Here is a 22,114-nt window from a genome sequence, read left to right on the forward strand (position 1 = left end):
AACAGTCCATCTCAATCATATTGCATTAGTTATCTCTTCTGATTTTTCTCGTTAAATAATGTCAACATTAATTATTACATTTGTATTTTCAAGGCGTGAAAATTCAGTGCGAACCTACGAGTCAACCAACTTCCGGCAGGTTTCTGCCAGAGACAGTCACACGTTTGGAGTATTTTTCATCAACTAGAGGTTTAAAACAGATAGCAACATTTGAAGATGGACAGTGAACCGTCTCTAGAGACGGTGGGACAGGCCCTTCATGCTTTGTACAACAATCCAGACGTTAATGGCAAAGAGAAGGCGTCGGTATGGCTTGGGGAGCTGCAAAGATCAGTAAGTACAAGTCAACACGCCAAGTTATTTGTAGCTCTTAGAAGTTGAAGGTTTGCGATCCAGATTTTCTCGTCGTCTCATTGTGTGTCGTCATCGTTAGCTTCACACATTTTTCTATTTCTCACAAGAATGAATGATCCAGTTTCTAACTAAATTTGCAAAGGCTTCATAGTTGAATGGATGGGATTCCAATAAAGATCCAAACCATTTTTTCCCAATGGGTAGCTGATAAGGAAATAAGTGTGAAGTAAAAAAAAAAAAAAAAACTTAACAGTATCAGAAAGCCAAACTTGCACTGTGTATTCTTTGCTACAGAATTATTGATTATGCTTCTTAGTCCTCTTCGTTCTGTTCGGAACAAAGGGCCCACATTGAAGATACACTTGCTAGCTAATATTGGCGAAGATATGGCTTGGCTTGATGTTTGGACTGACTCCTTCACTGTATCTCGTAGCTGTCCATCAAAATTCATATCTAGAAATTCATATTCAACTTGGCGGACTCTAGCAATTACGTGTGCACCTAGGTGACACCTTTGAATTTAATTTGATTGTTAAATTCTAGTTATCAAATTGAATACTGCATTGCTTATAGTCTAGGTATGTAAATCCCAAAATATAAACAATCACTAAATTTTCTATTCAAATGATGTTTATTTATCTTCTGGTGCCAAATGAGATATGTGTGGTTATGGTTACCTGGACGTCCCTCAGTTTTTACTTCCGACAGTGGGAAGTTCTAATAGTCTTTTTTGTTTTTATTACTGATATATACCAGATGTGCACAATTCAACAGTATTAAGCTGTCTGTCCAAATATTTATCTGGGCCAAATCTCAGCTGTCTGACATTAATTTGCTAACTCTCACACAGAGTTTGCAAAAAACTTGCCAAACTGATTGGATTTGATGGCAAAATTTTTTACCTTTCTACGGGCACATGAACATTTTTACCCAAAATTGGTGAGTGCTTAGTGTGAAACCAAAATTGATACAGGTTTGGTGCAATACCTCTAATGCTTGATAATCTCACTTTATTGTTGATGTACCAGTGAAGTGTGAAATATGCTTGAAACAAAAACATGCATTCTTTGTCTAGTAAACTTGAAAAAGGTTTTGCAGCATTTACATCTAGGTATATCAGTATAATGAAATACAATGTAGAAATGGAAGGGAACACATTTATATATATATATGTTTTCTAACCAAAGCAGACAACTGATTATTTTGCTAAATTGTGTATTTTAGGTTTATGCCTGGCAGATTGCAGATCAGCTGTTGAGGATACATCAGAGTATGGAATCGTGTTATTTTGCAGCTCAGACTATGAGAACAAAGGTAAATAGAAAATGTAAATTTGTACATGTAAGTAAAGTGTAAATAATGTGGTACATTGAACTAAGAAGCAGGTACTGTTTCTTCAGTCATCTAGCCCAGAAAATTGACAATTTCAATAGGAGTCCCAAAATCTGCCATTGCAAAAGAGAATATATAAGAAAACCCAAACAACATTTGATTTGATCCAAAATTGCTTCTTCTTATTTGATATTTGTGGGAAATGTACAGACAGTAGAGTTTTTAATGAGATTCTTATATTTCTGTAGATCCAGTATGCCTTTCATGAGCTACCTCCAGCCTCCCATAATGTAAGTACATGATTTATTAATATGAAACATATGTATATATATATATATCCTCAAATCAAATATGAGTCAAGAGTACCTTCTGCTGCAACCTGTTGTAGGCATTCAAATTCTCCCTATGAGTGAAACATTCTCGAGATGGATGTTAAACAATATATATATATATATATATATACAATCAATCATTCGTCAGTCCTCATTTCTGTGTAAATGAATCATTTGATTAATTAGATTATTCAGAATTTTACTCTGTATAGGGACTAGTATTTGTTTTTTGTTTTGTTTTTTTTAAACTATTATCCTTGTAGAACATTCTGATTGGCTATTATAGTTGAATTTCTGAGGAATATGTGATGATTGTTATTTCAAAACATCAAATATGATTTTGTTGACTTAAAAACAACAATTTTCACTATTTATTAGCTGACATGTTTTGAAAGCTCAAGATTTTTTATCATAATTTGTCTGTCCTATGTGTGTAGTAAACATTTCACATTTTCAACTTCTTCACAAGAACCTCATAACCAATTTGAATCAAATTTGGCTCAAAACATCCTTTGGGTATAGGAAAACTTCTTTATATATTAATGGAGATTTAAATTTGTTCAGACCAAAAATATGAGAGCTAGGACAGAGTCAAAATATAAGAAAATTCTTTTGAAATCATCTTCTCGTGAATCACAAAGTTATTCTTTGTGAAATTGATATTCAACCGTCTGCATGTGATACATGTAGATTCAAGTTTGTTCAAAACCTTACCCGAGGGGTCAGGATTAGTGTAAGTTTTGCATAGGAATATTTGGGGAAAAAAATTATAAACATTTTCTCAAGAGGACTTGATCAGAATAGTATCCAAGCAATTTCATATAGTATAAATTCAAATGACTTTTAAACCAGGTTGCAGTAGAGTTTTATATGAGGATATATTTTTTGAAAATATTATGTTTAAAAGTCATAAATATGCTATTTGTCAGAATAGTAAAATTTCTTCTCTGAAGCTATTGGTTAATTCTTTGTGAAATTAATAATTAAGTAGCCTTATGTCATTTGAATTCAAGTTGCCAGGGCAGGGTTACAGTAGTCTTTTGTTTTTGCATGTTACAGAGCTTTTGTATTTGTTGGAAAGAAAGTTATAAAAAGAGCTATATGATACATACATGTATTTTTAATGTATATAATACCTCAACAATTATATATGCCTTTATTCAACAGGCTTTGAGGGATTCCTTGTTAGAGCATGCTGGTAAAATAGATGCAGAGACACAGCCAGTTATAGTCACTCAGGTAAGCTTTACTATACACATGCTCTCAGTCCATTCATTTTCATTCCTTAATGATTCAATCTATTTAAAATTAGATGTTAGATCTGCTCGCATACGCAGGTACATATATCGAGCGGATCTATCATCTAATTTTAATTAGATTGTTAAAGATTGAGTGTCATTAAATATTTGTTATAAATTTAAGTAATCATGGTTTATTTTGAAATACAACCTAATCTCCTTATTGGGCCTCAATAATGAACCTTAGAATGTGGTCACATGAGTAAACCAACTCATCACAGACTCATTTTTTTCCTTGTGTCCCACCTTCCATTCAACTGAAGTGCAAGATGTACAAACCAGAGGGGAACACGCTTTGATAAGGGGAGGAGGGTGGGGGGGGGGGGGGGGGTCCTCATGGATTTAGGTATTTTCATGGTTATCCCCACAGCATAGGATAATAACACAGTATTTAAAGTAGTTGTTTATTTCAGGCTGCATGAACCCTAAAGACAAAATATTAATAAGGAACTCTTACTATGCCTTCAGTGTTTTGTTCTGGAGATAAACTTAGAATTTATTGTAATTTTTTGGCAGAAGATGTTAATAAGTGCTTTCATTTATTTCATTATAGTTGAGTCTAGCCTTAGCTGATCTGGCTTTACAAATGGCTTCTTGGAAAGATGCTGCTTTAGATCTTATACAAAAGTAAGTGGGTTTTTTTTGCTCTTTATTTTGAAGGTTACAGTGATAAAAATTGTCCACACAAAATCTTTGTTCTTTATACCATTGAAGACTAAAATTGTGACAACAAAAAAAAGATTTGTAATTGAGGCAGCAATATTCATGTATTTCAAGTGCTGGTTTAAAACATTCTGTAAGCAAACTTTGGCCTGGTGCAACTTAGTTTATGGCTTTTGTCATTGTCTACCAGTCATTGTGTACTTGGTCAACGTCCATAAACTGGACCAGTGCTAGGAAGTGAATTTAACATTACCAACTCACTTACAAATATCTGACTTGGTAAACATGTGAATGAAACTTATTTTCATGTTTTCACTGAGGTAATGATGCTGTTAGTGAACTTTGTCATTTGTTAGATGTATTTCTCCTACAACAAACATTTATGGATCTTTTTTGTCCACAGATTTGGGAACAATTCACAACAGCTTCCATTCCTATTGGAGGTCCTTACAGTCCTACCAGAGGAGGTAACTAGAAAACAGCCACTTCCAACTTATGTCCAGGCATATTGTTTTCAATTCAACTTCATTTAAAGATTTTTTTTATGCCATGGGGATAAGAAAATGAGGGGAAGATATTGTGGTTGGTTTGTCTCTCTGTCTGCTACTCTAACCTTAGTCATTACATCTCATTAAGAGAACAAAAAGGTTATTGCCAAAACTAAATGACAGAGGAAGGTCAAGGTTATAATTATTTTTTTTTGGAAGGGGGGGGGTGTCAAATTTGCCACAACAGGACTTTGCTACTGTGTGAGGTAAAATGTTTTACAAACTTTTCTTGTTTCTTTGCTTAGGTAAATAGCCGGTCACTAAGACTTGGTGCCAACAGGCGGGAAGAGATCACTAAAGAATTTCTCAAGGCGTCCCCAATGATGCTGCAACTGCTGGTAGGACATCGTACATTGCTTTGTAGTGGAGAATTTTCAGCTCGGGTTATATGCACCTTGATGCAATGAAAATGATTTTAATTATTTTTTAAGTTTACTCTTTTCGTTATTATAGTTATACATTTTTTTGATCTCCCTGTTTTGTTTTATTACCGTCATTCTGATATTAGCCAAATGACATCAAGGGCAAAAGTGGGAAATTTAAAAGACCAAAAAATGTCCCAGTATATTGTAATTACTGAGAATTGCATCAGATTTCGTGAAGATCAGTACATGATTGTTGTAATGGAAAGAGGCAATAATCTTACATGGAAAGAATCTACATACATGTACATGTATGTTTCATAACATAAATGGGAGTGATAAATAAAATTTCTGAAACACAGTTCCTGCGTTTTCTATCAGTCAAAGATGAATTACAAATGTGGTATTTGTTTCTTTTTCTTGTAGACAGCGGTGATTGAGGACACGACCTGTGATGAGAAGAACCAGATTAAAGTGTTCAGGTGTCTTGGTAGCTGGTTCAGCTTAAATGTCGTACCAGAACAAGACATTGTCAACAGCAAACTGCTGACAGCACCTTTTCATGCAATGGTTTGTTGAATTTGTTTAATACGCAATTTTAGTCAGAATTCTTTGAAGGGGTTGGGGAGGGGATGTATGAGTAAAGTGTGAATAGATTACTGAGGACTTGCATTCTTCACAATATTTGTTTGAATTTATGCACAATCAGGCTAGAAGAAATCAAAATTTTACAAACCCAACAAATTTTGTTTTACCCTTAACTGTCTTTTTTGAAAATTTGACCAACCCTTCAGGTTGTGTCAGTATCAAATTTTACTTCCTTGATCTAAATTTTGGCATCCTTAGTACATGTACTTGATGAAGTTGGATTTTTGTTTTTGAATTCTTGGTTGTCTGGCTAGTGATTTTTCACGAGACTTTACTTGTTGATGTTGAATTTTTGTAGGCTGATAGTAACTGTCCCAACATGCTCCACGAGGCCGCTGCTGACTGCATTGTTTCCGCCCTGTATTCGTGTTACAACTTTCAGGTAAATGTGGTTTATTTATTAACAGTACAGATGTATGTGTTCAATGTATGTATAGTCAGAATGTTTTGGAGGAAATGTTATCATCATTGTAGTACATACATATATGTAGATCTAGTAGTTTTTCGGAAAAAAGAGAAGAAAAGATACACCTTTAATATTGGTTTTTAATGTTAATGAGATTGTGATATATATCATGGAACGTAAAGAAATGTCATGTATATACATGTAAACTTTTGTCAAATCAAATGACGTGTAGTGTGTTTTTATCATTATTATTTATCAAATCGTGAAAGACATGGAAAAGATATTGCAATAAATGGTTAAAAAAAAAAACAAAAAAAAACCTGTCATATTGTTATCTTGTTTAAGTTCTTGTAATCATTTTCTAAATGAGCAGGGAAAATATGTGTATAAATTGATATTTTGGTTCATGTATTTAAAATTATATACATGAAGGTGAATACAAGAAGAAATTTTGTTTAAATATGAAATGGGGCCCCAGTTTGCCAAAGCTTTTAATTTTTCACGTAGAAAACATCTTCATTAATTTATTTTATTGTATCAGGAACAGTTGCAGTTGTCCCAGAAGCTGTACCAGGGAGTGGTTACTCTCATGGAGCCCTATCATATGTCTGTGGCCACAGAGGATACAGATAAGTAGGTCATTTTTTATTTAGGTCAAGACAGTTTTCTTTTATGAAACCCATTATACGTATTGTTTTCTGTACTGTTTCATACTGAACAATAAATTACTGAGGCAGCTTTATGCAATGAAACTTGTATTTAAATATCCATGTTTTACTCAAGCCTCTAGTTTTGAATACTTTTTAACTGATATAAAATGCAATTCTGAACTTGAGATGAATTTTTTAGGTCATTGAATTATTGCCGAGTATTCACAGAGCTAGCAGAAACGTTTTTAGAACCGATGGTAACTACTCCAAATCAGGTATGTTACTACGGATCTTTGTCAATTCTACTCATTGCCTAGTCCCATATCTGACAAATTCACCATAGTTTGCTTGGAATTCACAGATAGTTTGCTATATATATATATATTTATATTAGAAGTTGATTCGGCACAGTTGTAAATAAATATTGAAAATCAGAATGACACATTCCATAAAAAACAATCTTTTTGAACTGCCTGATGAACCATGTAGACATGGAGAAAGCGCTAGCAGTAAATTATTCTTTTTTATGGAATGTGTCATTCTGATTTTCAATATTTATATATATATATAGATATATACATTCACACACTTTTCTCTCAAATATTTCTGAATTATATATAATTACCCCAACTTAAAGATTTCCACTTTTACTTTATTGTATTTACATGTTGCATTTATGGTCTCATCACATAGTGAACACGTATTCATATTGTTTTCAGGGTCTTGGAGATCTTAGTGTTCTTGAACTTCTGCTAACCTGTGTTGGGCATCATTTATATGAGGTGAGATCTTGTCATCAAAAATTTAATCATGCAGCATTTGTAACAAAAAATAAGCTAGATGGGGGCAAAAGTAATGGGCATTATACTGTATGTGTACATATTTTAGTGCATTTAAAATTTTGCAGAATGTGAGCCGATGTACTATTTGGCATTATCACGATTTTTATTTTATTAGAGGTTTTCATGTTTTAGTGCCACCATGAATTAACGCTTCTTTTTTTCATCGCCAAAGGCGCTACAATATGAATCCTGCTAAATTAAGCACACATACAGAATTATACAGTCTAAAGCCCCATATCACTCCCAGTTATTGCTAGGTCGCTTCCACTAAGCAAATCTATTAATATATATAATATAGAATGACAACAATGACATCAACACATAAATTTTCTTTTAGTATTGAAATATACAGCTGAGGGATTTTTTTGTGGAAAGTGTACTAGATGTGTACTAAATGTTGGATTATTTTTCAGGTGGGAGAAATCTCGTTTAATTTTTGGTATAGGCTGTCAGAAGAGTTATACCAAAGAAGTGTACAATCTGTCACTGATGTCTTTAAACCCTATATACAAAGATTGATAGTAGCTCTTTGTCGACATTGTCAAATCGAACCCGACCATGTAAGTACAGTGCTGGTTTTTCTACGCGAGTAATTGATGTTCACATGATTTTGCAAAAAGACATTACCAAAAATTTATATACAATATCACTTGTATTTACAGAAGCGAAAGGGATCAAAATAATTACGTTGAATATTCAGTGACTTGTTTCTTCTATTACATCCAGTTGTAGCTACATATTATTTGACATGAAGACAAACTTATAGACCAACTTTCAGTTTAATAACAGTGTAACTTAATGCCAGTCGACGTAAACACAAAGTCTTAAAGTCATGATCAGGGATAAATGTAACCAAAGCAGAAAACAACATGTTTATTTCTGGTCATAAGTTTGCTACATGTATATTTGATGAAAAAAGAGTCCTGAAATTCATTTCTCTATCAAACGCGAATATGCAGCTAATTGATAAAATGCATTTGTGATTTAACCATCTTTTCTTTGAATATTTTACTAGATGTATCTGTCCCTTCTTCGTATTTTAGAATGTGTGTTCTTTATTTTTCAGGAGGGAATTCCAGATGAAAATGATGACTTCGGAGAATTTAGATTAAGAGTATCGGAAATAATCAAAGATGTCGTATTTATTGTTGGGTCTTCACAATGTTTTACTCAGGTTAGCTTATGTGGATTATTCTTTTCTAGTAATATGGTTTAGACTCCTTTAGTTTGTATGAAAGTCTCCATGTGCACAATGCATGCCATCTATTTATATTACCCATATACATGAATATATATATATATCGCATTTTGTTTAGAATTGTCGTAATCTTTTTGGTGCTTTAATTATGTATTTTGTTTTTACTAGATGTTTGAAAATATAAAAAGTCAGACCGAGAACACGTCCTGGGAGGTGATAGAGGCTTCATTGTTTATAATGACAGCAGTGGCCAAGAATCTCCTGCCGTAAGTAATGACAAACAAATTACAACAAGATACATTTTCCAGTTGTAGCTGCTGTATTGTAAAAGTGTAATTCCACACAGTCAGTAAAAACAAAATGGACAAAACACTGAACAAGTGATGATCCCTCATGCTCTCCGTAGCATTACTGTATACGGGGAAGTATTCGCCCTCGTTTTATTTTTGCCCTTGTTGTCAGTGGGTGAAATTATCAATGGGCGAAACTGTTTCCTCTCTTATATCTCTTTTAACATAACTGTGTCTTGGTGAATTAAAACCGAGGGAAAACCATCTGCAAATGTACAAAGACGAAAACAAAACAGGGCGAAAATAAACATGTATAAAGTATTCTCTCTCATACAAACCTTTACACTTGCATCAGTTTTAATCTAAGTTTATGATGTGTGGTAGTTTCAAAACATTGATGCAACACCGGTCAATAATGAACAATAAACTTTGTGTGTAAAACTTCACTATGCCATCACTTCTCTAGTGAATATTCTGGTGAACACTTGTCTTCGGATTCGAAGGAAATACTACATTTGCCTTTGTTTTACAGGGATGAAAATGACATTGTGCCACAGGTTGTGAAAGCTGTCCTGTCATTGCCTGGCACAGCTCATCTGGCCATCAGGTACACTAGTATCAAACTGTTTGGAGAGCTGAGTGAATGGGCTGAAAAACATGCGGATTATCTAGGTAAAACATCTGAATTATGTTTGTAAAATATCCAAATTATCTCAATAAAGCATCCAGTTTAGATAAAACATCCAGACTATGTAAATAAAACATCCAGATTGATGGGGCTCATACTTTGCTAATACTTGCTAATTCTCATTCAAAAATAAGGGGGGGGGGGGGGGGGGGGGGGGGGCTGATTAAAATGACAAAGTTAAGGGTACATATTTAGGAAATGATAGTTGAGAAAAATAACTCTAATTTCCTGTAGTAGTATATGTTGGTGCAGTTAAGTTTTAGTGACTAATTGCTAATTATTTCAGCATTAAATAATCACTCAAATTTTTAGTTTTACACTAACTGTAATAGAAAAGATAATGATGGAATCACTCACCGGAGTATTTCTATTTCAGATCCCATTCTACAGTTCCTTTTAGCGGGGCTTCAGGAGAAAACCATTTCTACTGCAGCAGCTAATTCTCTACAGAGCATTTCAACAACATGTCGCGAACAGATGGTCAACCATTTCCAGGGTTTGGTCCATATCGTGTCGGCATTAGAAACTTTTCAACTCTCTAATGATGCTGCTATTGGCTTGTTAAAAGGTATGTGGAAAGAAATCGCATCAAATAAATTCTAGAAAGAAGAAAAATACATGTATGTGTTGTCAAAAAAGTGAATTTTTTATTTTCTGAAAGTTAAAATGTTTTCATAGCCCTGATTCTATTGTTTGTAGGAACGGCCACTATTTTAGCTCAGTTCCCTCATGATAAGATTGCTGATGGTTTACGACAGTTGTGTACCTTTCAATTACTACCTCTTTCTAAAGTAAGTCATGCACATTACTATATTTTATTGTCAATTTATTCGTAATTGAAATATGGACAATTTCAAGGAAGTATTTTTATGTTAAGGGAAAAGAAATCTAATTGTCATACGATTAATTTCACGGTACGATAATTATATATTTTATTTGATGTGGTCGTGTTCTTTCTGATTTCAGTTAATAGCAGAACCAGTTGATAATCCAAAGCAGGGTAGCCCAAATGATCCCACTAAGTGGCTTGATCGCCTGGCAGCAATCTTTCGGTAACTGACCTCTTAAATTTTCGTGGAAAATTATCGATTTTCATTTTGATAGATGAGCACCACGTTTTGTTCTGTATTTGTGTTGTATTTTTTCAGCTGGATAAACATTTATGTCGTTGTTTGTTTCAGATATGTGAATCCCAAAGTCACAAATGGCCAGATTCACCCATGTAAACCGGTTATTCAGGAGGTATGTATCAAAGCCAGTTATTGATAGGATCGTTGTCACGGATGTACACCCTGTACGTGTAGTGGTGTAATGTTTTAAATGTGTCTATACATGTACACATAGTAGAGAAGATAAGAAAACTCCTGGATTTAATATAAACCATAAAACATGCTTGTTGCGAAGTAGTGGGGATGAAGAATTTTTATTTGTTGTAAACATACATGTAATTCATTTTTATTACATTTTTAACTGTGAATTACTGTAATTTAATATATTGAATAAAAATGAAAATAACGTTATTTTCACTAGAAAAAATAGCCGATTGTGACGTCATGCTTACTGATTATGACATCATGTTGTGTGTATCATACATCCTTAAGATTTGAAATAATAAATGGACAAAAATGTGCTAACACTGGTTAGTTTCTGAAAATGTAAAACAACATACAAGCAATTGCATGCACTGTGATGTTACAAGTATAGCACTAGCTTCCCAGGAACCCATTTTACAAAAGGTTTTACAACATATGACCAAAAATACTTTCAGATCTGCAATTCATTTATAGCTGCACTTTTTTTTTTCAAATGTAAATTCCACAATAAGGATATGAAATAATATTTTCACAAACTTTACAAGGAAATCGAAATATATTGGATCTATTTAAACACTTGTCTTCGTCGTAAAACATTCCGTAAAACAAGTCTCAGAATTGTAAATATATGTATGTTAAAAAACTTTTTCAAAGTTCGCACGTCACTTGAGATTTTCTATTGTTACAGGTGTGGCCTGTGCTATCCCAAGCATGTGATAAGTATCAAGGCGACGTTCGAATCACGGAGAGGTGCTGTCGATGTATACGATTCGCGGTCAGGTGCTTAGGAAAACATTCAGCAGACTTACTCACGCCACTCGTCAGTCAGGTAAGATCATACATGCATGCCCTGACATGTTAAGCTGAGACTCCAGTCACAAAGCTTTCGACTGACTCTAGCTACTAAGATGTAATCATGCTTTTGAAACATACATGGATATGTGTAGTCGTGGATTTTTTGGGATGCAATGTGGATGTGATTTAAAATAATCCATAAAATTATTAGTTTTTGTAAGAGTTTTTGTAAAACCCCCACAAACTTAGATTCTCCACTAACAAGAGGAACTGTGGCCTGTTTCACAAAATAGCCATACTATAAATGTAGAAAATCTGCAAGAGACAAAATGTAAAGAAGTTACAATACATATATTTCGATTTTTAAGATTAAGATTATTTTTGTGTAAAGGGTCACTGGGCTGTTTTAAAGAATAACTCTTCATCCATGAAATCAAGTCCCCATCTCTAGCCTTAATAATTTAGCCCCATAAAAACAAACTCACAGTCAACATTTACAGCATTTTGAAGTAAAATTTGGTGATACCACTCCTTGGTACATTTACATGAAACTTTTAACCTGTGTAGACAAGAACAAATAACATAAAATTTGTTGACCGCCAGATACCAGTATGTAATACATAGTTTTTAGTTGTGAAGCTTGGTAACACCTAGAGATTATGTGCTAATTATCGTTTTGACGTGATTTTCTGTTTACATTTGTAGATGATTAACCTGTATCAGGCCCACCAACACTCTTGTTTCCTGTACCTAGGCAGTATTCTGGTGGACGAGTACGGAATGGAGGCGCCCTGTCAACCAGGACTTCTACACATGTTGGAGGTAAAGGATCTCTCTCTCTCTCTTTCTCCTTCTCTCTCTCTATATATATCTGTATTGTACATATACATGGCACTCAGGTTGGCTTTTTAGCCCCAACAATTTCACTTTAAATTAATTTCTCTGCTTCAGTTTTTCATGGAGTACAAATGGGGGAATATTTTATCAAAACCACACAGTATATCACAATAACAGGCATCGTTTTGTTACTCAAGAATATTTCATTCTTATAGAGACATCACCAGCTGTAGGACATAGATATCTAAGAAAACTGGGGATTTTTTTTTTTAAAAATTAGAAAATAAAACTCGCTCAAGTACTAATGTATACCAATAACGTTAGATAGTCATTTTAAGTGTATTTTATTTATTTTTAAATTAGGAAAAGTAATGACTTCATAATTCAGGATTTGCATGTACAGAGTATGAGTGACAGCAGATGAGAGTTAATTTTATCTCTTTTCAGGCTTTTTGCATGCCAACATTTAAGATATTAGAAGAACACAATGGTTTAAGAAACCACCCGGACACAGTGGACGATCTCTTCAGGCTTTGTCTAAGGTAACGTAATTAGATAGAAAAAAACTAGGTTCGTGTAAACACAACCAAAAATTTGAACTGTATGTACAGTGTTCTTTGCTTGAAAGCTTAGAATTAAAAGTAGCCATGATTGTGATGTTTGTGAACAGACACCAGTGGTTGAAATAATTTTGTTGCTATGGTTTCATTTGTGGACATCAGATATTGTTTTTACCGAAAACTACAGATTTCTTGATTCATGTTTGAAAATTCATGGACTACTCTTCACTTCATTGATCATTTGGTTTTTGGTGTAAGTCAACCACAAGTGTTGGGTGTTCAATGAATAATGTGGGTCTGTATCTTAACAGTTACATGTACATACGAGTATGTAAAACACTTTTATTCGATTTGACAGGTTTATACAACAATCACTTTTATCTTACCTTCATGTAAATCACTCAAATTTGATTTGACAAGTTTATACTGTAAAATTCTGTACATCTTACCTTTGTGTAAATTATCTGTATTTGATTTTGACAGGTTTATACAACAGTCACCTATGTCTTACCTTCAGTGTGGGATGGTGGAGCCCATCCTTCGATGTGCAATAGCAGCCTGTTCCCTAGATCACAAAGAAGCCAATGCTTCTGTGATGAAGTATTTATCAGATTTCTTAACATGTGCAACAAAGAAAGAGGTAGGCAAAAATTGGTACCCTTCAAAAAACTTTTGCTTGTATGCACCATGTCGTATTGAGAAAGTTTTGTGTTTTCTCTTACTTTTACAGTATTCTCTCACAATATCGAAAATTTTAATTACTGTCAGGGATTAAGGAATAGTCAATATCTGTCTTTAAGTTTATATAAAAGTTATATTAAACGTATGATGGTGAAAGAAAATTTGGTTTATCAAAGAAACTTTTAGGTTTTTCTGACATACATGTACATGTATATAGACATGTATTGTCACTCTGATGAAATCCAGATGATTAGTATATGATATGAAACACTAAAATGACCAATAACACAAACAATTAGGTTGACAATCTAAATGTTCATGTTGTTGGTTATTTTAGTGCTCTATATAAGTTTTGATTTGGTATCCACTTTAAATGGATAGTAAAGGTCATCTTGTTCACATATTTTGAAAGAATCAAATTGAGGCAAGTCATATTCTGTAAGAGATAACAATTTTATGCATTTATATCCTAATTTAAAACGATTATTATTTTCAAATTATGTCCTCTGAATTTTTGCTTCCTGGACAAAAATTCAATTTGCTAATCAAGTTGTCTCCTAGTTTAACTTTTGACAAACATGCAGTGATTTCAAAGTTGAAAAATATCATTCATACATGTATATCTCTTTTAATTATATTAGAAAGGAATATTAAACATGATTTGGGGTGAAAAAAAATCATCAAAATGAGCTTTACTATCTCTTTAAGGTATCGAATGTTGTTGGAATCTAATGCTTTTGTGATATCCCTTAAGTTGATGTGGTTTTCAGTTGTTATGGACAGTATGTTCTAGATTATAATTTATTTTTCATTGTACTTTCAGGAGAAGGAGGATTTTCCTGTAAGAGAGAAGGTGGTGAAGACCCTTTTAAATGACCACGGACAGGCTTTAGTGCATGCATTAATCAATGCTTGTATATTCTGTTTGCCAACCTTCATGACAGCAGATTTTGGAGAAGTTATATTTGAACTCATGAAAATAGATAGACCCGTACGTATTCCTCTTCTCTCTGTGTGTCTTTGCTATCTTTAAGCATTTATGAACTAATGAGATATTTTCGTGAAAAGTTAAAAGCTTTTTAAGGAAAATAGCACACACAATTTTATTTAATACCATATAAGCAGAATTTTTAGCAAGGATTCAATTTTGGCACTGTTAGCGACAGACAGTGTTAGGATCGCTAAAATTGAATATCGCTAACAAATTATTCCATAGTGGAGGAAATGATTATCTTTCTTGGAATTATAAAGTTGCTAAAATTATAAATCGCTAACTTTGTGTCTCAGTATGAATACCACTTGTACCGTGTTGTGCACCTAATGCTAGTTTGATGTAGTGATGTCAGTATCTAACCAGTGCACTCAGTTGGAATAATAGTGACTGGTTACAAAATCCACATTTGATTATTTGTGATATTATTTTTAGAATTACGTATTTTGGAAAAATTTTGCACCCTTTTATTATCGTCAATTATTCACTTGTCCAAAATGAGAGAATATAAATCTAGGTGAAATTATATTTTGATATTCATGGATCAGAAGTTGAAATAAAAAAAGATGGCTATGGGCAAATTAAGAGGTCAACAAAATTGCATCACAGTGAATTCTGGTGAAAATTTCCTGTGTATTTAGTATACTTGTATACTCAATTTTGATGCATGCCACATTTATAACTAAGAATAAATTTCAATACAATAAAGTAAATTTAAAGGTAAATAGGGTTCTTCTTGATGGGGATTAGGGGTTGGTTGATTTATACATTTAAATTACTATAATTCCAATGTTAGTTATTACAATTGTTTTGATTGGACAAAAATAAAGCTGAACAAGAGTTTACACATCAATAAATCCAAAAATGCGATGTATTCATACACGCCTGAAAACAAATAACATAGTGCGGGGAAACTATTAAAATTTTTGCAATTGTTAATATAGTGAATGAATTGGAATTATAAGAATCAAACATTCTTTTTGAAGAATTTATCGATGTGTAAACTCCGGACATTTTACTCACAAACTTAACATAAAAGTGCTTCGCACTTTTATTCAGTTTGTGAGTAAAATGTCCGGAGTTTACACATCAAAAATTCTTCAAAAAGAATGTTTAATCCTATAATAACATCATGTCTTGAATGACATTAAAGTTTTCTTTTACATTTGCCTATTACTTGTGTTTTCAATATAGTAAACATATTTATTTTCTTGGAACTTTCAGACATTTTGTCGTTGGTTGGAAGCGACATTGAAAGCCTTGCCTACAGCCAGTAGTGGAGGAGCAGTCACGGCAACACACAAACAGTTAACAGACTTTCACAAAGCTGTTACTAGGTAAATACTCAAAATAAACAACACACAAGCAGTTAACAGACTTCTACTAAATCATCACTAGATAAAAACTCACAATATGTAGCACACAAACAACTGACAGACTTGCACAAAGCTGTCAACAGATAAGTATTTATAGATTGAAATTCAATAGTAAGTTTTGCTAATACCATGGCCATTCAAGTAAACCATGTCGTTTTTCTGCTCTTTAAAATTAATAAGTATTTTACTTATGAAAATAACATGCATAATACAGTTTTTATCAAAGCATAATATTTTCAACAAATCACATATATTTATTTATTCAAATTGAATATAGACCATATAGAAAAAAAAAAGTATTTGTCAAGTAATGCAAATGTAGTCAAAAAAGGTTCTTCTATGTTAATGTTTTTGTTTTCTTTTTTCCCCACAGTGCGGAGCATTATAAGGATGTCTCACAAGCATTAAGAGATTTTGCCAGGCTGTATAGATGAGGCGGAGTCGCTCATTCAGAAGCTAGTCCCACAATAAGATACCCCAACACCCCCCTCCCCAAGAGCTAGCTGTGATTTTCTGCTTTTACTCTGTTGCTTCCAAGTGTTGTGATAAAAAGTACACATCATCCGAGCCAATGTTAAGCAACCTCAGCCCTGAGATTACACACTGTGTTGTCTATGTAGAGTTCTCTCCTGACACTCTGGATGATAAAAGTGTATCTGTCACATTCTCCAACACGTGTGGTACTTGTAATGTGAAGCACGTGTGATAGCTGCAACATGTGAAACACATGTGATACTTGTAACATGTGAAGCATGTGTAATACTGTGACATGTGACATAGATCTGTTGAACCATTTCTGAACAAGTGTTACTGTTTTTAAAGATCTTTATTCTGTACTTTTCTGATATTCAAATGGGGACACCAAGGATATTTCACTCGCAAGGAAGATTGACAATCACAGTTGAATGGTAGTCAAATACTGGATTGCCAGAAATATTTTATGGAAAAGAACTCTCTTGTGTAAATAACACCTTTAGATGTTCAAAATATTTGCGTACAACTTCAGTAGGATGTTGTCCGTGATGGCTGTCTGCCAAATCAATCTTGACTGGACCTAGTGACCAGTGGCATTTTTAATAGTCGCTGTTGGCATTTGTTATAATCGCCATTTTATTTAATTTACATGTAATACAGTATGCCTCTTTTTTTCCTCCTGCAATGTGTTCAGTTTGGTGCTTTTAATTTTATGATGCAAGTGAAAACTGAGTGAGCTGTTGATCTGCACCAGTCATTTGTTATGAAGTTAATATCTGATTAGCAATAGACTGTTGTTGTCATGGTTACGTATGAATCTTTACAAAGTATGTGCATGTGAAATTTAACGCAAGTACAGTATTGTGTTGTAATGTTATTTTTCTGTATTTAGCTGTTGTTTAAAAATTAAGTACACCTGTCCTCTTACGAGGGAAAAGTTTTACAAAGATAATTGCATCACGATTCTTCAAGGCATGTATGTTTGTACTTTGTTTAATATATAAGATTTGAGGCCTTTACTTTTAAAAGCCAGTTTTATAAACTATAGATTTTGTGTTGATAAAGCAAGAAATAGAAAAGTTCTTTAACTTGTGTTTCATTGGTTTTGAAGGGTGGTTCTTGTTTCTTTTATAGTGTACAGTATGAATGAAATTGTGTATAGGAGGTACACTGAGAGAGAGAAAATCATAATTCTAATGCATGTATTTAAAGTACACATTAAACCTGCTCTACAAGCTGTAGAAATCCAATAATTCTAAAGAGAATTAGCAGAGTGACATGTAGAGAAAAATGTGAAGCTTTTTGTATATGTAATGGTTACATAGTAGATTGTTTCCATTGATGCTTAGATGTAGCAAGATGAAATCCTGCCCAAACGTGAATTTTTGAAAAAGAAAAATTGGGTACTATCATGCAAAATTATTTTTATTTTAAACCAACTGAAGTAATAACTTTGTAAAACTGCTCATTCATGTTTAAGGGGGGGGGGGGGGGGGGGGGGGGGGGGGGGAATACATGAAATTTGACGATGAGTGAGTTATACATGTATTTATTTATTCTGTTGGTGTGAACATATTCAGACATGTGTTTTGTTAGCTCTGGTTTCTGGTTGTTCTTCTGCCATGGGTGTGTAGTCTGAATATAATTATTGGCCTTTGTTTTGCTATGAACTTTGATCAGAAAAAGGAAATATAGAACTCAAAATACAAATCTACCAATAGGACATTCTGAAGTCCAAAGTATGGCACACAGTTATTTATTAGGTGGAAGTAATCATTTCTCCTCTAAAGTTCAAATTCTAGTTTTATATGATCATTTAATTTGAAATTCAATATTTGGCATTTCAGCTATGCATTCATTTGGCACGAGCGGAAGATGAACCTCTGTTCTAACATTTCAATTTTACCCCAATATTTGACAAACCTTTACACATGGAACTGTTGTGTTTTATTCATCTTATTGATTTTCAAATTTAAAAGTCCACTGTATCAAAAAGTATGCAGGTATCAAGTGTGCATTAAGAGATTTAATGTCAACCAGATGCCAATTCTGTAAAATTTGATCAATCTCCAAGAATTGTGTTTGCTATTTTGTGAACTTTTTGTAGATTAGATTTAGACATGTGTGGTATTTTAAGAAAAACAGGAGTTTGCAGTTTTTCAGGAATAGTTGCAATACAAAGCAATCATTTTTAGCTCAAGTGAGTTTTTCTGATCACATTTAATCCGTCGTCAGATCGTCCATCCATAAACGTTTAACATTTTTTACTTCTTTTCAAGAGCCGCAGGGCTAATTTCAGCCAAACTTGCCACAAAGCATGCTTGGATATCAAAGAGTATTTAAGTTTGTTCAAATGAACAAATCATCCTTGGTTGAAGGGGATTCAAGTTTGTAGAAATGAATGGTCATGCTCTTTTCGATGGGAGATAATTTTTAAAAATGCAAAAATAGGGTGGGGTCATTTAAAAGATTTCTTTCCAAGAACCACTTGACCAGAAAAGTTTAAACTTAAGTGAAAGCTCCCTGCCATTATGTAGATTCTAGTACCTGGGGTAGGGTGGGGTCATAATAGGGGATCAAAGTTGTACATGGGTATTTATAGGATAAATCTTTAAAAATCTCAAGAAGAACAGGGTCATGATTACACATATTAATATTCAAGCATTTCCAGGTAGTGCAGACTCAAGTGTGTTCGAATTGTGGTCCCTTGGGGGTAGGGTGAGGCTACAATAGGGGATCAAAGTTTTATGTGGGAATACACTGGAGAAATCTGTGAACATACTGCAGCAGGACCATGAATACTCATTTCAGTATGCAGGCATCCCCAGGTAGTGCAGATTGAAGTTTGTTCAAAGCATGACCCCCAGGGGTAGGACGGGGCCACAATAAGGGATTAATGTTTTACATGGGAATATATAAGAAAAAATTTGCAGATTGAAATTTTGATCCATGGCTAAGGATTGGGCCACAATAGGGGATCAAAGTTTAAATGCGACTATATAGGAAAAATCTTCTCAATAACAGCAGGACCATGATTAGTTATATTAATATGCAAGTACCCAGGTAGTGTACATTGAAGTATGTTGAAATCATGACCCCCCGGGGTAGGATGGGGCCACAATAGGGGATCAAAGTTTTATATGGAAATATCTTTAAAAAATCTTCTCAAGAACAGCAGGTCATTAGTTAGTCATATTGATTAACAAGCATCTTCAGGTAGTGTAAATTTAAGTTTGTTCAATTCAGGGGACCCAGCAGTAGGGTGGGACCAGAATAGGAGATCTGATGTGGGAATGTAGGATTTTGACCTACTTTAAAAAGTTAACCTGGGCAATAGTCACAATGGGGCTAGGTTTGGGTCAAAAAAAATTATGGGAATTAAGATTGTAAAAAATCTTTTAAAAATCACAATAGCTTAACAACAACAGAGCCACAACTCAGGTGTGCGATGTGGCTTGATGGGCCTTGTGTTTTTGTTAATGATCAAATTTTCTTATAAAATGTGCATAATTGCTCAGATTTTGATGATATAGGGGACTTTTTATACTGCAAGGTTCACATTAGTTTTTCTCTATTTTTAAAAAAATTGTTATGGCAATTATAGCAGGTGAAAAGATGGTTTAAAATCCAAATATATACTCCAGTTTAACTTGTGTGTTTTGTGTTCAAAATTTAGGTTTCCATTGATATATTAACATATTAAAGGTTTTACATTGGATAAAAATTAGAATATTTTTATTTTCAGAATTATACGATACTATATTTCATATTCAATTACACATGATCGGTTTTTGTAGTGTAATTTGTGAACAGGGCCACAAAACTGTTATATAGAAACCAAGTCTATTGTGAATCATGATTTTGATGCATTATTAAAGTGACAAACTTTTATTACTTACTCTTTTGTGTGTGGTAAAATCGACATAGATACTGAGTAAACTCAGGTGATCTATTGCAATTGGTCGGCGTTCATTAACAATTGAACATTTTTAGCTCACCTTAGCTGAACTTGACATATTACAAATTGGTATGATTTTGTGCAAATTGATTGATTGATTGTTTTGCTGTTTTCCGCCACACTCAACAATTTTTCAGTTATTTGGTGGCGCCCAGTCTTTATTGGTGGAAGAGAGAACCCAGATACAATGTACCTGGGAAGAGACCACCGAGCTTCTGAAAGTAAACTGGGAAACTTTCCCAGTTTTCTTTCGGAAGGTCAGTGAAATTGATGGTGAACTGTAAGAAAAAGGGCGATGTAGTCATCAACAATCAGGATATACATCTACATACTCTCTATCAAACAAATCAAGTAGGCAAAGAGATGAAATGACTGAGAAAGATGGGTTTAAATCATCAATTTCAATGGTGTAGACCTATTCGTGAAACGCAAATGAAGTGTTTGAGTACTGCAAACATCATATTGCATAGAGTGTTGTAGATATATTTTGTTCAGTCAAATTTGTCAGCGGATTTCAGAGACCTGATTTTAAAAATCACAGTAGTTGAATAATGGTAGGGCCAAGGTGACTCAGGTGTGCGATATGAGCCTCTTATTAACCTCTTGATAACATTAATTTTTTTAATTCTTGATAACTAGTTAACTACCATTCTAATTCTTTCCAAATTTGGTATGAAGCATCTTTGGGAGAAGGGGGACATAATTACAAATTTCAGGACTCTTCCCCCTCCTCAGGGGCTGGTTAAAAACTGCCAAAAATTTATAAATTTTCAAAAATCTTATCTATAACCACACATCTGTAAGAAAAACTAAATGCATAGTGATGTAGAGCAGGAAGGCCTCTACCAAAATAGTAAATTTCATGATCCCCTGGGTAAAGGTTCCAACTCCAGGGTGGGCCAAACTTGATATATATAGTGTTTGTGAAAAACAAATAATATCTCTAGTGCTATGGATGCTAAAGTTGAAACTAAATGGTGGTCCTTTACCAAAATTGTAAACCTCATGATCCCAGAGGTAGGGGTTTTTGGTATTTGGGTGGGGCCAAAATGGTCAGTGATTAAATGTGTTAACATTTGAACATTTTTAACTTCTTGATAACTATAAATTTGAATTCTTTTCAAATTTGGTATGAAGCATCTTTTGGACAAGGTGTACATAAATTGTAAATTTCAGGAATAGTTCACCCCTGGGTCATTGGGGACGAGCAAAAATTGACCAATTTTCAAAATTGTTCTCTATTGTACAACTCCACATGTGTAAGAAAAATGCATAGATGTTAGAGCAGGAATTCCTCTACCAAAATTGTAAATTTCATGATCCCTGGGGTAGAGGTTCAGAATCGAACATACAGCTGATTTTAATCAGATTGCGCAATATGTACACACAAAGCTTACACTGGCAGTGGCATGTATTTGGAGCAACTGGTGTGTTCTTATGGCATACATGTAATTTACCAAGTACCACTATTCGAGCAATTTAGCAATAAACAACTTTGGTAATACAAATATATTTACA

The 22,114-nt window shown here is 33.7% G+C and overlaps 1 protein-coding gene across 1 annotated transcript; it reads left to right on the top strand.

Annotated features, from left to right (window-relative positions):
- The first annotated feature begins 4 nt into the window (after positions 1–4).
- On the top strand, positions 5–20,529 carry LOC125675691 (transportin-3-like). Its single transcript, XM_048913476.2, has 27 exons — positions 5–333; positions 1,579–1,668; positions 1,935–1,976; positions 3,186–3,257; positions 3,870–3,943; positions 4,383–4,446; positions 4,773–4,865; positions 5,316–5,459; positions 5,836–5,919; positions 6,485–6,576; positions 6,793–6,868; positions 7,313–7,375; positions 7,849–7,995; positions 8,502–8,609; positions 8,802–8,899; positions 9,456–9,595; positions 9,988–10,179; positions 10,311–10,402; positions 10,578–10,663; positions 10,793–10,853; positions 11,613–11,753; positions 12,425–12,541; positions 13,004–13,098; positions 13,600–13,756; positions 14,621–14,788; positions 16,013–16,125; positions 16,538–20,529. Exons 1-27 carry the CDS (start codon positions 217–219, stop codon positions 16,596–16,598), a joined length of 2,787 nt encoding a protein of 928 aa, XP_048769433.1. The 5' UTR covers positions 5–216; the 3' UTR covers positions 16,599–20,529.
- The last annotated feature ends 1,585 nt before the right edge of the window (positions 20,530–22,114 follow it).

The sequence above is a fragment of the Ostrea edulis genome, chromosome 3, assembly GCF_947568905.1.
Source record: "Ostrea edulis chromosome 3, xbOstEdul1.1, whole genome shotgun sequence".
Classification (NCBI taxonomy): domain Eukaryota; kingdom Metazoa; phylum Mollusca; class Bivalvia; order Ostreida; family Ostreidae; genus Ostrea; species Ostrea edulis.